Source organism: Capra hircus, chromosome 8 (assembly GCF_001704415.2).
Source record: "Capra hircus breed San Clemente chromosome 8, ASM170441v1, whole genome shotgun sequence".
Classification (NCBI taxonomy): Eukaryota; Metazoa; Chordata; class Mammalia; order Artiodactyla; family Bovidae; genus Capra; species Capra hircus.
In genome coordinates, this window is record NC_030815.1 from 55,523,145 (window position 1) to 55,537,979 (window position 14,835).

At 42.5% G+C, this 14,835-nt stretch overlaps 1 protein-coding gene across 5 annotated transcripts in view; it reads left to right on the forward strand.

Annotated features, from left to right (window-relative positions):
* The window catches only part of TLE4 (transducin like enhancer of split 4), a 159,540-nt gene extending 147,503 nt beyond the window's left edge, over positions 1–12,037 (forward strand). For 2 of the 5 annotated variants that reach the window (XM_018052099.1, XM_018052098.1), the window contains exons 14-19: positions 3,764–4,013; positions 5,201–5,448; positions 6,791–6,938; positions 7,874–8,024; positions 8,377–8,453; positions 10,350–12,037. In XM_018052099.1, the coding sequence (XP_017907588.1) occupies positions 3,764–4,013; positions 5,201–5,448; positions 6,791–6,938; positions 7,874–8,024; positions 8,377–8,453; positions 10,350–10,457 (982 nt within the window). In that variant the 3' untranslated portion in view covers positions 10,458–12,037. The remainder of the gene's footprint in view (positions 1–3,763; positions 4,014–5,200; positions 5,449–6,790; positions 6,939–7,873; positions 8,025–8,376; positions 8,454–10,349) is intronic. The other 3 variants (XM_018052095.1, XM_018052097.1, XM_018052096.1) reach the window with 2 other exon arrangements.

The window sequence follows — 14,835 nt, forward strand, 5'->3', positions numbered from 1 at the left end:
CAGTGACTTCCCGTTCTGCTCAGAATAACAGCCCACACGCCACAACACAGCCTCAGAGGCCTTTTTAACATGGGTCCTGCCTCTTCCTCCAGCCTCTCACTCTCCAGTGAGTGCTTAGGGGCCTCCTCACATGGCTCTTCTTCTAGAACTTCAGATTTGCTGTTCCCATCCTGGCACACTCTCCTCCTCTCAGACTGGGTCCTGCCTTCAGGCCTCAGCTTGTACACCGTCTCAGACCTCACTGTGCACTTTTGGTCTCTCTTATCTGAAACCGTGTGTGTGTGTGTGTGTGTGTGTGTGTGTGTGTGTGAACTGCTGTCTGAGGTTATCTATTGATCTGCCTATATATTATCTCTCTTCCCTTCTAGGATGTAGGCTCTGGAGATAGGGACTTTGTCTATGTTGTTCACCTCTGATTCCCCACCATCCGATGGTACTTGGCACATATTGGGCATTTATTTAGTAACTATTTTCTGACTGAGTAGTGTAAATATTCTGCCTCCCTCTGGCCTTCAGTTGACCATCCTCTTCCTCCTCATACCATCTTCCTTTCTTGGCCAAGGTAACTTAATACCTGTTCTTTATATTGCGGCACAATTGCCCCAAATGGGGCAATTTTCCGTGTTCTCACTTTGTCAAATTCTCCATTGTTCATAGCACTGACCATACGACAGCTTTATTTATGTAAGTATCTTACTGATGCACCAGTGTATCAGCCCCTCAGCCCATCTGCCAACTGCCCCAGCACCCAAAATGTCACTTTAGGAGAACGGAATATGTGGGGGTTTTTTTCTCTTCGTTGCATCAAGTGCATCACGCGCTGGGATACCTGAGAAATACGTTATTGACTATCTATGCCCCCTTTGCACATTATCATGTCTCCTGATTTTCTTTCTCTCTGACTGCTCTTGCTGGGGTCCCCTAAATGTTGTAAGCATTTTCTTAAGTTCTGTATCTAGTCTGCTCATTGCATAATCCACCCCAGATTTATCCTATTCTGCTCCTTTAGCTTCAGCTCTCACCACTTTGTGGATAAACACACAGTGATCTTTCTGACCTAACCTCTCTTCTGAATCATGGTGCTCAACTTCTGGTTGAGATGTTTGATTCCTCACCTGCCCTCAATTTGAAGAAAACCATACTGTTTATCTCCCCACATATCTCCCCTTTGGTTATGCCTCCCTGTCACCCTCTCTGATGTGTATTGTAGCCTCACTAGTCACTTGGTTCCAAGCCTGAGCACCCTTCTCAGCATCTCTCTCTCCCAGGCCACACATACAACACATCTCCATGTGCTGCTGCTTTGACCAAAGAAATGTATTTCTTGGTTTCCCATCTTCCCACCACTTCCCCTGTCAGCAATCTGACATACTGCTTCTCTTCCATATCCTAGTTCTCAGTGTAGTCTAGAGAGCGAGAGAAAGCCCTCTGCCTCTGGTCCCCAAATCTTCCACAGCTTTGTCCTTTCTGGGGACTTTCAAGATGTTGTTGATGATATCCTGTCAGTAATGGGTCAGATTTGGATGCATGTGGCCATTCTGTAGACTTTTGCACCAAGAGTCTAGAACTAAAAACTGTTTTGATTTTAAAACTTCCTGATAGATCCAGGCTCCTGTACTTTGTCTACCCATAAATGCTTTTCCTTGGTATGTCTTTCATAAACTCCTTCTCATAAACAGAGCACATTCTAAAGCTCCAATCCAAGGAACATGACATCATTTCCAAAGTGAGCTGCTGCCCATGACGTTTCCCTAGACAGGCCCTGCTCCCCCCTGCTCACTGCCAACATCTCCCGCCTTCTGGAACCCAACTTGCATCAGAACAGCCTCACTTGTCATCTGTTCCCTGAATTCAGTGCCTTAAGAATAGAGGTGTCTATTGAGGGAGGTGATTGAACTTAAGTGAACCAAATGCTGTTACAACTAGAGGGTTTTCCCTGGAAATGACTTGGAAATGGAGCTGCTGATAGGCACTAACAGGTGGACCTCTGGGGCAGTCCCACAGGAGGCTTTTTTAGGTTCTGATTCCATTGGGAATTATTGGGATTTGTTATTGTCAAGTCTGATGGAACTTTATCCAAAAGTTTTTTTTTTTTTGGTGGCTCATATGCCATTTCACCATGTAGGCTTAAAGCATTGTAATGCCTTCAGTTCAGTTCAGTTGCTCAGTTGTGTCCAACTCTTTGCAACCCCATGAATCGCAGCACGCCAGGCCTCCCTGTCCATCACCAACTCCCGGAGTTCACTCAGACTCACGTCCATCGAGTCAGTGATTCCATCCAGCCATCTCATCCTCTGTCGTCCCCTTCTCCTGCCCCCAATCCCAGCATCAGAGTCTTTTCCAATGAGTCAACTCTTTGCATGAGGTGGCCAAAGTACTGGAGCTTCAGCTTTAGCATCATTCCTTCCAAAGAAATCCCAGGGTTGATATCCTTTAGAATGGACTGGAATGGATCTCCTTGCAGTCCAAGGGACTCTCAAGAGTCTTCTCCAACACCATAGTTCAAAAACATCAATTCTTCAGCGCTCAGCCTTCTTCACAGTCCAACTCTCACATCCATACATGACCACAGGAAAAACCATAGCCTTGACTAGATGGACCTTAGTCGGCAAAGTAATGTCTCTGCTTTTGAATATGCTGTCTAGGTTGGTCATAACTTTTCTTCCAAGCAGTAAACGTCTTTTAATTTTATGGCTGCAATCACCATCTGCAGTGATTTTGGAGCCCCCCAAAATAAAGTCTGACACTGTTACCACTGTTTCCCCATCTATTTCCCATGAAGTGATGGGACCAGATGCCATGATCTTCATTTTCTGAATGTTGAGCTTTAAGCCAACTTTTTCACTCTCCTCTTTCGCTTTCATCAAGAGGCTTTTTAGCTCCTCTTCACTTTCTGCCATAAGGGTGGTGTCATCTGCATATCTGAGGTGATTGATACTTCTCCCGGCAGTCTTGCTTCCAGCTTGTGCTTCTTCCAACCCAGCGTTTCTCGTGATGTACTCTGCATATAAGTTAAATAAGCAGGGTGACAATATACAGCCTTGACGTACTCCTTTTCCTATTTGGAACCAGTCTGTTCTAACTGTTGCTTCCTGACCTGCATACAGATTTCTCCAGAGACAGGTTAGGTGGTCTAGTATTCCGATCTCTTTAAGAATTTTCCACAGTTTGTTGTGATCCACAGAGTCAAAGGCTTTGGCATAGTCAGTAAAGCAGAAATAGATGTTTTTCTGGAACTCTCTTGCTTTTTCCATGATCCAGCGGATGTTGGCAATTTGATCTCTGGTTCCTCTGCCTTTTCTAAAACTTCATAATTTTAGCTTACTGATTTTCATGAGTAAGTCACTTGATTGGATTGAGGTGATCTATAGGTTAAAATCTTATCACAGGCTTCTGAATCACCTGAATTACAAGGCAATTTCAGTTTGCAAAGTGACTGGAGGTGTAGATAGTATACTGGGTGTTGGTAATCTTATTTAATTCTCTGAGAATTATAGGTAGCATTCACTCCATTTTAAAGATAGAGACTGTGTCATTACTGATGTCATATAGCAGGTAGCGAAGAGCTGACCTGATAATTGATCAGAGACTTAGCTCTATGGCTCTGAAAGTTAAGTTCTTTCCACCATATTCAGTAAATTTGACCTGTTTGCAAATCATAAGTAGCACTGAAAATGTTTTATTTCTCATCTCATTACAGTGATCAGTTAAGTAACATTTTTCAATTCTCCTTTTTCCTGTCTTGTCTCCTTCCCTGTCTTAGGGCATACTCCTTCCACGTTACTGCAGACGGTCAGATGCAGCCCGTCCCCTTCCCCCCGGATGCCCTTATCGGCCCTGGCATTCCCCGACACGCTCGCCAGATCAACACCCTGAACCATGGGGAGGTGGTGTGTGCGGTGACCATCAGCAACCCCACACGACATGTATACACGGGTGGGAAGGGCTGTGTCAAGGTCTGGGACATCAGTCACCCTGGCAACAAGAGCCCTGTCTCTCAGCTCGACTGTCTGGTGAGTGGACATGAATGAACATGCTTTAAGCCTTCATTCACAGAATAGGCTGGATGTACCAACAGCACGCAGATTGATCCCAGGTGGGTGGCTATCTTCAGTGGTTTGTGATTTTTAACTTGGCCGCTGTCTTCTTTCAGTTACTCAAGGTAGATTCATCTGGTTCTTCATATGTGGCATGTACTCCCAGTACAGTTTTCATTCATCCTGCCCAGTTCCTGAGAGCAGGCAGTTTACTTATTTTCCTGTCTGATTAAAAAAGTTTAAGAAAACTAAGACAGGACTTCCTTGGAAGTCCAGTGGTTAGGACTCTGCACTAGAAGGATGGGTTCAGTCCCTGGTTGGAGAACTAAAATTCCATATGCCACTTTGTGGTAGCCAAAAAAAAAAAAAAAAAAGACTAAGAGCCCATGGTGGTTTCTGTGAGAGTACACCCAAGTATCAACATCTGTCACTTTTGAAGACAAGTAACTTAATACTTTGTGTGATAAACACTAGCTATACCCTTATCTGTCTCATGGGTATTTGTCCTTCAGTTACTTAAGAAATTTCAGTTTGATTTTATTCCTTGGATAAACAGGAGAATTTTTGCAGCAGCACAGAGCTAGATCAGTTTACCGTAGTTACACAAGACTCCCATAACCTCATGAGCTGAGGACTTGTCTTTTTCCTGTCACTTAACAGACCTTGATCAAGCCTTGCCTCAGGTTGGGTCTGCTAAATCAAGCCCACAATGTCCCTTGGCCAGGTAATGCAGGGCCTGGCGATCGGAAGGGACTGCAAGGTGTCTAAGTCCTGGTCACTTTTTTGGCGTCAGAGAAGCAGTGCCTTTCAGCAGCCAGATCACTGTACCCAGTTCCCAGGCCTGGTGGTGAGGGCTGCTGAGTCTGTGGGTGCAAATGACTCTGGCGGCTGGTTGACTTGCTGGTGGTGGGAGTGGGTCTAGATCTTTGTATTTTCATGCTAATTAAGATTAAATATCTCAGTACTAAATTTTGTAGATCAAGTTTAAGTACTTCCTTAATTTCATGTAATTTGCTAGCATTAATCCACTTTATCATTGTCATAAGTGAAAATGGCTCATTAAAGCCAGGAGGGAACACAATACGTTTATGGATTTCTGCTCTCATGTTAATGCTGTTTTCCTTTCCTCATGAGTAACCTCTTGATGGGTTTTGTCTCTGCAGAACAGGGATAACTACATCCGTTCCTGCCGATTGCTCCCTGATGGTCGTACCCTAATTGTGGGAGGGGAAGCCAGTACCCTGTCCATCTGGGACCTGGCGGCTCCCACCCCGCGCATCAAGGCAGAGCTGACGTCCTCGGCCCCCGCCTGCTACGCCCTGGCCATCAGCCCCGACTCCAAGGTCTGCTTCTCCTGCTGCAGCGACGGCAACATCGCTGTGTGGGACCTGCACAACCAGACGCTGGTGAGGTGGGTCAGCAGGGTCCCGCGCCAGGGCCGAGGACTTAACTGTGCTGTGCCAGGGAGCTGTGTGTGTATTTTCAAAAAGGTGAAATACAGCTGTCTTACTCAGAATTGTTGAGGAGAGAGCCATTTTAAGATGCTGTAAAATCTTGTTTTCTGCACCATTTGAACTTTATTGGATAAGGGCTTCTTTTTTCTTATCTTTGCATTATACTAAGCACATCCAATTCACATTTTAAAATATGAGGTCGGTTTTACATAATTAATACATGTAAGGTGTCCATGGCCTCATGAGCTCATTAGACACCTATAATTTGCCATCTGTGCTAACAAACCATCCTTGTTGATAGACACTCATTGAGAAGGTTCACTGTGTGTGGCTCTCTCCTTGGTGCCATGTGTATTGACACTGTCTTTCTTTTTGACAAATAATCATTGAGCTTCTACACTGGGCCCAGGCGTTGTGTCCGGTGTGCCTCACCCTGAAACGGTGTAGATAATCTGTAGTCCCACCTTTCAGGACGAATGGAAGTAATTGTATTTGTGTAGAAATGAGGTGATATGGGATTGGCATTGATAGGAAAAACCCTGAAGCACATGAGATCTTCAGGTGTCAACACCTGAGAGAGTAGGAGCAAGAGGTGTGAAGCGCTAAAGGGTCTGCAGAGATTGTAAGGGAGCCCGGCGACAGGGTGAAGGAGAAGAGACCCCTGCTGTCCACAACTCTATAAATGATTCCAAAAACAAAGTAGTCATGACTTTTTTCCCTTTAGGGTAAGGCTCTTATGAGGAACTGCTTCTAATCCCCACCCCGAGCCCCCGTTTCTTACACATTCTACGTGCTCCTGGGGCGGCCTCCTATCCTGCATTGTTGCTCAATGCAGAATTTGTCCTGCCCCTTCCTTTGCCCCTCCCCAGAGCTTTCAGAAGGGAAAGATCTCCTACATCCTCCTCCCTTCTCTCCTTCCTTCTCTCCTTCCTTCATATCCCAAGGATAGAGTAGGTCTCAGATCATATCTTTGATTAATTCATATTCATGTGTTCTCTTGTTTCAAATGGACATCTTTTTCCTATCAGTTATTTCAGTCATGTTTTAGCATATGAGTAATTTGAAGAGTACTTCCTAAGTTTTCATAAATAAAAAGTGCAGGAGATTCAGCATCTCAATTAAACTTTAATCTCTCTACATATATGCTTTGTTATTATTTTGGATAATAGAAAACCTAATAAACCAAAAGGAAATACACCAATCAGGCCTGCAGTGAAACTGATGACTGAGGAATTCTAAACTAAGTTCGCCTAAAAACTTTAAAAGTTCAAGGACTTTTCTCCATGTTGGCATCTTCAGGCAATTCCAGGGCCACACGGACGGGGCCAGCTGTATTGACATTTCTAACGATGGCACCAAGCTCTGGACGGGCGGCTTGGACAACACGGTCCGGTCCTGGGACCTGCGCGAGGGGCGGCAGCTGCAGCAGCACGACTTCACCTCCCAGGTGTGTGCTCGGGCGCGTGCCATCTTAGAGACTGGATTGTGTGAGATGTATGAGAGACTTGAGCAAATATTCGTTTACCGTGTGACCACGTGGCATGAGTGGTAGAGAACCCGCCTGCTGATGCAAGAGACATAAGAGATGCGGGTTCGATGCCTGGTTGGGAAGATCCCCTGGAGGGAGGACATGGCAAACCCACTCCAGTGTTCTTGCCTGGAAAATCCAATGGACAGAGGTGCTTGGTGGGCTACAGTCCATAGGGTTGCAAAGAATCAGACATAACTGAAGTGACTTAGCACACACGCATGACTTTGTAAGATATATCAGAGACTTTAAGAGCAGTTCCTTAACCATGTGACAGTCACTTTTGACGCTGAATTAGTTAAGAAAAATAATACAATGGTATATATTTTATTGACAGATTTTTTAAATCTCATTTATTACAAGCTTTTTGCAAACTTTTATTTCAATAAGCATTACTCTGTAGACCTTTGAATTTCTTGCAATTGATTAGTAAGTTGGATTGTGGATATCTGATTCATTACTTGGAGTTACACGTTTGCCTTTGATTTCTTCCTGCACAGTTAACATTGTCTTTTTTTTTTTTAACTTTTATTTTTTTTAATTTTTTAAAATATAAATTTATTTATTTTAATTGGGGGTTAATTACTTTATAATATTGTATTGGTTTTGCCATACATCAACATGAATCCGCCACAGGTATGCACGTGTTCCCCATCCTGAACCCCCAACCCTCCTCCCTCCCCGTACCACCTCTCTGGGTCATCCCCGTGCACCAGCCCCAAGCATCCACTATCATGCCTCTTGATTTCTTTCATTATTTAAGCAGTATCCCCAGAGGAAGCAGTGCCTCGCCTCCCTGTTAAAGGAAGTACATCCTCTGTAGCCACCAACATTGTCACCTGTTCCCATTCTAGATCTTTTCTCTGGGCTACTGCCCAACCGGAGAATGGCTGGCCGTGGGGATGGAAAACAGCAACGTGGAGGTGCTGCATGTCACCAAGCCCGACAAGTACCAGCTCCACCTGCACGAGAGCTGCGTGCTGTCGCTCAAGTTCGCCCACTGTGGTAAGCAAGCCCCCGTGTCCACCATCTGCCCATCCACCTTCCTGCTGCTTCGTTTCAAGTCAGATCTTCAGTTCATGGATGTGTCCTTCCTCAGAATTCTCTTCCTTTCTCACACATGCCTACTTCCCTAATACTGTGTCATTTTCTGCTATCTGTCTACTTCATCCCTGTCCTAAGTATAAATAACTCACTTATACAGTGTGAGAGTGGGCTTTATCTTTCCAGTGAAAGGAAACTCTTACTTGTTTCAGATTAAGTAAGTTTTCTGTGTATCACTGATGCTCTGTAACACAAATCTTAGGATTCTGACAAAGTAATAGACACTGCCTTTTTTGAAACCCTGTTTCTTTAGGTAAATGGTTTGTAAGCACGGGAAAGGACAACCTTCTGAATGCCTGGAGAACACCTTATGGGGCCAGTATATTCCAGGTAATGCTCCACATGTGTAGCCTTCACTCCCAGTATGCTAACCTCATGGTGCTCGGTGCTCTGTGGTTCTCTCTCCTGTTTACATGTTAGAAGTTTCATGTCTTCTCTGAAATTTTATGTTTTGCACTGTGGCTTTTAAAAATTTTGTGTAAAATTTGAGCATTTTGCTTGAATACTAATTAGCATGTTATCAATATTTCTGTCCCCTCTATGCCAAAAAGAGTGCTATAGGAAACTAATAAATTCGGACTAATTTTATAAACTTTTATTCTTACTAATTCAGTGGTACTTTGTGTAGTTTGTGGAATTATTTGTAGGGTACTGGATTGTTGGCATGATACACACACACACGTCTTATCTCTCTTGCTAGTATGTGAGAATTTCATAAGCAAGTCAAAGATTTCCTTTTTAACCTTATGTATTTGGGATGCTCTTTGCTAGGTGGTTTTAGGAATAGCATAATAGATTTGCACCCTTCTTGACCACGTGGTATTAAGTCATCATAGAGGAGATTAATTCATTTGAATCTAAAACTGCATACATTGAGTGAAAGTACTGTGCAAGATAATAAAAATAGCATATTCTTGCTGTCATGAAGTTTATAATGTTACAGAGTGGTTTTTGTATCATGACTTTTGGATGATCCCAACTGGCACTTTTTTTAAAAACCATTTATTTTTGGCTATGCTGGGTCTTTGTTGCTGTGTGTGGACTTTCTCTAGTTGCAGTGTGCAGGCTTCTCATTGTGATGGCTTCTTTTGTTGAGGAGCATGGGATCTAGGCTCGTGGGCTTGGTCGTTGCGACTTTCGGGCTCTAGAGTGGGCTCAGTAGTTGTTGTACATGAGTTTTGTTACCCCGAAGCATGTAGAGTCTTCCTGGACCAGAGATCGAACTCATGTCCCCGCGTGAGCAGGCGGATTCTTAACCACTGGACTACCAGGGAAGTCCCCAACCAGCACTTTTTTGAAATATGAAAATATTTTAAGAGTATATCTTTTTGTAGTAAGTGTGTTATATCTTGTATCTGCTGGTTTGGGAAATAAAATGTATTTAATACAGGTTGCAAACTGAAAGTTTGAGAAATGCTTGTAGTAGGTTAGCATCTACATGTCAAACATTTTTTTTTTTAACTATTCAAAGCCCCAATAAAATCTTGTGGGATTTGTTTGTTTATTTAGCACAATTAAAAGTTAAGTGTGAATGCTTTGCAATTGGTGTAGTTGAATGTGGTCCTGGAACTCTATGAGGGGTACATTTTTCCTCCTAACTATTGAACTCACTCCCACTTGTACATTTACTTTCTGTTTTTACATGAGGGTCAACTAGGATTTATATTAGAAATATTTTTGCATTCCTTGTCTCAAACAAATAGTCTTTTCAGTGCAGTTCCCCCTTATCTAACCTCATGTGGACTCTGAGACTACCCTCTGAGGTAGCAGATGGGTAAAATAGGGCCAGACAGGTTAAGTGATGTGTCTGGTGTTCTACGGCTCCATCGACGCCCAAGCCATCTGAGTGACACCGAGGGTTTTCATACTGAGAGCACTGCCCTTAGCTGCAGACCAGGATTTGAAGTAAAGTCTTCCTTCATCAGCAGGGGGGGACTGTACCGCGGACTTGCCTGGCGCTCAGTGTCCCCGTCTCCGCACCCCCCCAACCCCTCCCACCCCCAGTACAAGAGCCTCCAGACCAACAGAGTAAAATGTCAGTGGGAATGCAGCCGTTTTAAGAATATACCTTAAAGAGACTTAAGGGACTACATTTTCTCCTTGAGCTCCTATTTTAGTCAAGGGAACATGCTCTGCTTCTCTTTGTTCTGAGTCCTCCAGTCCTGCCTCTCAATATTCATAGGTTTTTCTTTCCGTCTTTAATGTGTTTGTGTGTCTCTTTCCCAGTCCAAAGAATCCTCATCGGTGCTCAGCTGTGACATTTCTGTGGATGACAAATACATTGTCACTGGCTCTGGGGATAAGAAGGCCACGGTTTATGAAGTTATTTATTAAGGACAAATCTTCATGCGGAATGGACTCCTTCTCCTTGTAGCACTTTTTTCTCTCCTTCTTCTGTTCCCCCGCATCCAGAACCAAGGATTTCCTATTACTCATTGCAGTTGTGGAGTCAGCCCCTCCTTCCCCACTTCCTCCCTGCTGTTGAATTGTGAATACTCATTAAGAACCTGTGATATCAAAATCTTCAGCTATCTACTTGGAAGATCATGGATAACCCTACTTAACAGTGAAAGGAATCTTTAATTATGTATTATATCTGTAATATATTTATTTTGTTTAAAGAAGGCTTTCTAACAATGACTGACTAAATAAAGCTGTCTGTTCCTGCATTGGTAATGAAGATGCGTTGTACTTGATACCCGTCCCCCCCTTTTTTTGGCAAAGGAGGGGAAAGGAAGGTTAAAATAACTGATTAAAAATGTCACTAAATGTAGACTAATGACTGTATAGAGATGTGAAATGTATAATTACATATGGAAGCAATATGTTGCTGTGTTGTTAGATTTTTTTGTTTTTGTTTTTACATATTTTAAAAGATGTTTGGAAATTTAAACAATTAGAATGTGACAGACCACATCATATTCATTTGAGTCTATTCGGACAACTTTAACAAATATATCTATAGCTTTAGACTATATTCGATAAAAGTACTTGGACTTTTTCTTTTTTTTCCTTTTTTTGACTTGTTGACAAGTGTCTTTGTAATATGTTTTTAATTCCTTTTTTATTGTATTATAGACAGATGAACAAATTAAATTTGGCCTCAAAGGGAGAACTGAATCCCTTCTGGATATTTTTGCCACATTTCTTTGCAAAGGGAGATGTATGCCTTTGGGCAGTTTTGTCTACGATAAATTAGGGGCTATTTTTTGGCATGTTCTTTGGGAATGGCGCAGATCCAGGGGAGGAGTCCTCCCACTGTGCAGGTCACGTCTTTTACAAGACAAGGACAGCAGAGGAGGATTTGCAAGGGCCTCCCTCTGAAAACCAGGAAGAATGGACTCTCACCTGGGATGAGGACTTGCTTGCTTTACCTCCAGTTCTTTCCATGTCTTAGTTGGATGTCCCTGAAATGGACACAGGCTGTGCCATTGTGCCGGAAACATTGTTGTTATCTTTTATGTTGTTGTGTTAAACTATGATATGTGACTTCTTTTTTTAATTATTATTATTTTGTTCGAATGCTTTAAAAAAAATCTTTTAAGTCTGTGGATCTGCTGATGTACAGTGCCTTTGCTGCTATGGATCAAAATCAAGAGAACTGTGTAGATAAACTTTATTGTATAAGTAGAAAATTACTTAATTTCATACTAGAAATGGATGGATGCTGCAAGTTGAAACGGACTGTCCATTGACGTTCCTAGTGTGGTAGCAGAAAACAAAATGGTGTCTTAAGTGCTTAGTGTTTGATGTCATTAACAGTTTCGTAAAACTCTACAGTGTAGAAAGATTTTGATACTAAACTGTGCATTGTACATAGTTCTAATGCATTGTATTGACCACCAGTACTTCTATAATGGTAGATTGTTTGTGCATTCAGACTTTTAAGCATTAAACATAAGTAACTTCTAGTATGCTTATTTCTAATTCTTTGTTTTGCTGGCTTTAGGTTTTTGGTTTTTTTTTTTACTGTGCCACTCCTTATATATATTAAGACCTATTAGTTTTATTCAAGGGAGTTGTTTAAAAGTCATGTGGGCTTTTTATTGTTGCTCTTTTAATTCTGTTTTTGTTTTTACTTGAGAAGAGCTAGAAGGGAGAGTAGATAGAAGTTACTGATGACAGGTTGCTACCAAATATTTATTGATTGCCTCTTTAGTTTGTCAAAAAGTTGGCTTGTTACTCAAAAGTCTTGATGTCTTAGAGCTGTACTGTGCTGTGCTGTTCAGTATGGTTACCACTAGTTAGCCATTTGCGGCTATTTAACTCTAACTTCATTAAAATTAAAAATTCAATTTGTCTGTCATACTAACTACATTTCAGATGTTCAGCTTGCCACATGTGCCTAACGGCTATCATGTTGGACTCTATAAATTTGTAGGACATTTCCATCATCACAGGAAGTTCTGTGAGACCAACGGTGCTTTAGAGTTAGCACATGCATACTATTTCCAGCCTTTGTGAAACATTTCCATCATGTCTTTGAAAGCTTAAGATCTCTTGGGCTGCTCCTGGTTGAGTGTGTGAAGCTTCAGCATAAGAAAGCACTTAAAGAATTCTAAACTTTGGGACTCAAAAACCTGTCATTTTATAGATCCACTGGGTAGAAAGAAGGCTGAAGATTGGGAACCTCATGGTGGTCTGGAGTGTCTCAGTGATTTAGCTGTATGAGGTATTGAGTGGTTAGGTGCTAAGAATTCAGCACTGTTCATCGTGGAAGTAACACTTCAAATGTGAGTGCTACGAGTGCTGCTATATCAGATATGATAATGTTCTAAAGTATTCTTAATTATGTTTATCCTTTTAAAATTTCTTTAAAAGTAATAGCGATTTTTTTGAGTAAAAGAAAAATCATTTTGGCACAAATAGTATGACACTTGCCTACTGTGTTGACACTTGCAGAAGAAAGTGCTTGCTTCAAGGAGTTAGAATTCTTATTTGGCGCCTGGTGGGTCAATCTGTGATGCCCTTCAATTTTTCTCTTTATAGAGAGCCAACACAGTTGCCCTTATACTGGATTAAAAATTGAGATGAAGGCATAATCAATCCTAGTTTTTAAAAATAAATGGGTATCTTTTTTCTCATTGCTGAGGTTTTATCAGATTAGATTTTTATGTCTCTGATACCAGTCTCAGGCCTAGATTGATTGCACAGCAGTCTTGATGTTATTGATGTTTTAATTACTTGGTCTCCCATAGTTTTTACTCCACATATGGTCTTGCAGAGTCTGAAGAATGACAAAGATAGAATCACCCTGAACCAAGGAAAACTTAGTTTGAATGAAAGAAGAAAATGGTGTATAGGACTGGAAGGTTGACTTACATAGAACTACTTAGAAGTAAAGAAAATCCCAGATTGAAGACCTTTCAAGACTGGCAGGTCAAACATAGCATCTTCAGGTTTATGCAGATAAACACCTCCCTTGTGGGCCGCTACTTTTCTGGCTTTGTAACCAGTGAGCTGCGAAAGATCTCTCTTATCCAGGAATGGTGTGCGCTGAAACTAACCACAGGCTTATAACACCTGCAAGTGGTTGGTATTCTATAACCATGGGATAGCCAGAAACCCAGTTTCAAGCTGTCTCATAACCATGAAATCCTGGAACCCCACAGCCATGAGCAGGAGATGCTGATGGCACATTCAGAAGGCAGCGTTCTGGACAGAGGCACAGGACACAGTGAGACTTAGAGTAGCTAGACCACCAGCAATGCCCTCTGCTGCCAAGACGGCCAGTTTTGTATCCTCAGTGGAACACTCTTGGACTAGCAGCATATAACTTTAGGGATTTGTCAACTGATTTTTTTGCCAGTTGTAAGGAAATTTGTACTGGAATTCCTTGCCTGGCATTAAGTAAGCAGTTAAAAAATTATAAAGATGTGGGTACCAAAAGAAATTCTCTTGACATTCTTGGGTGTACATTTCTATAGCTAACAGCTTCTGGATAACCTATAGAGTGATGTCAGCAGTGAGCCTAGGGTCCGACCACCCCTCAGTTTCCCACTGGGGCATCAGCAGAAAAAGTAGTCTTGCCACCATCCGTGTTTTTTGTTTGTTTTGAGCTAATTGCGTTTATCTGCCTTTCAGTTCAAGCTTCCATTCAGAGCTGACAGTGGGAATACTTTTGTTTTTAACAACCCAAGCACATCAGAAAGCCTCTCATGTGTCAGAACATTGTAACACCAGTGCTGTTCTGGTGGTAGGAACTAACTTTCCTTACAAGCTTCTGTGAACATTGTGTTTTAGTCTTGTTTGGGTTTCTGGCAGTGAGTGACAGAATTTTTTGGGTCCCAGGTCAGAACTAGCAGTGGAGCGGAGCTCTCATTTACCTCTCCCCAGGGAAGGAAATTCTCAGCTGGGATCTTAGCTATTTGGCCCACAGGGAAAGAGAGTTCCCACAGGGCTGCCTTCAGTCCAGAGGAAAAGCATGAGCAAGTGTTTTCACCAAAGTCGCTCTGGTTGATCTCACAGCAGGACTAGACAGGCTGGATGCTGAATTTACACAAAAGGGCACAGAGCTTCAGAGGAGAAAAGTGATTTTCCCAAACTCTGTCTTCTGAAGAAGATAAGTCAGTGTGAACCCCAAGGCTCTGGGCTTGCAGCTGGGGCCACCACCTGGTGGGGCAGGTGGGAAGGAGGATGGAAAGGGTGTCTTCAGATGCTCTCACCTTGCTGCTCTTTGTCCCTTTTCACATGAGTTAACCAGCCTGGAGAC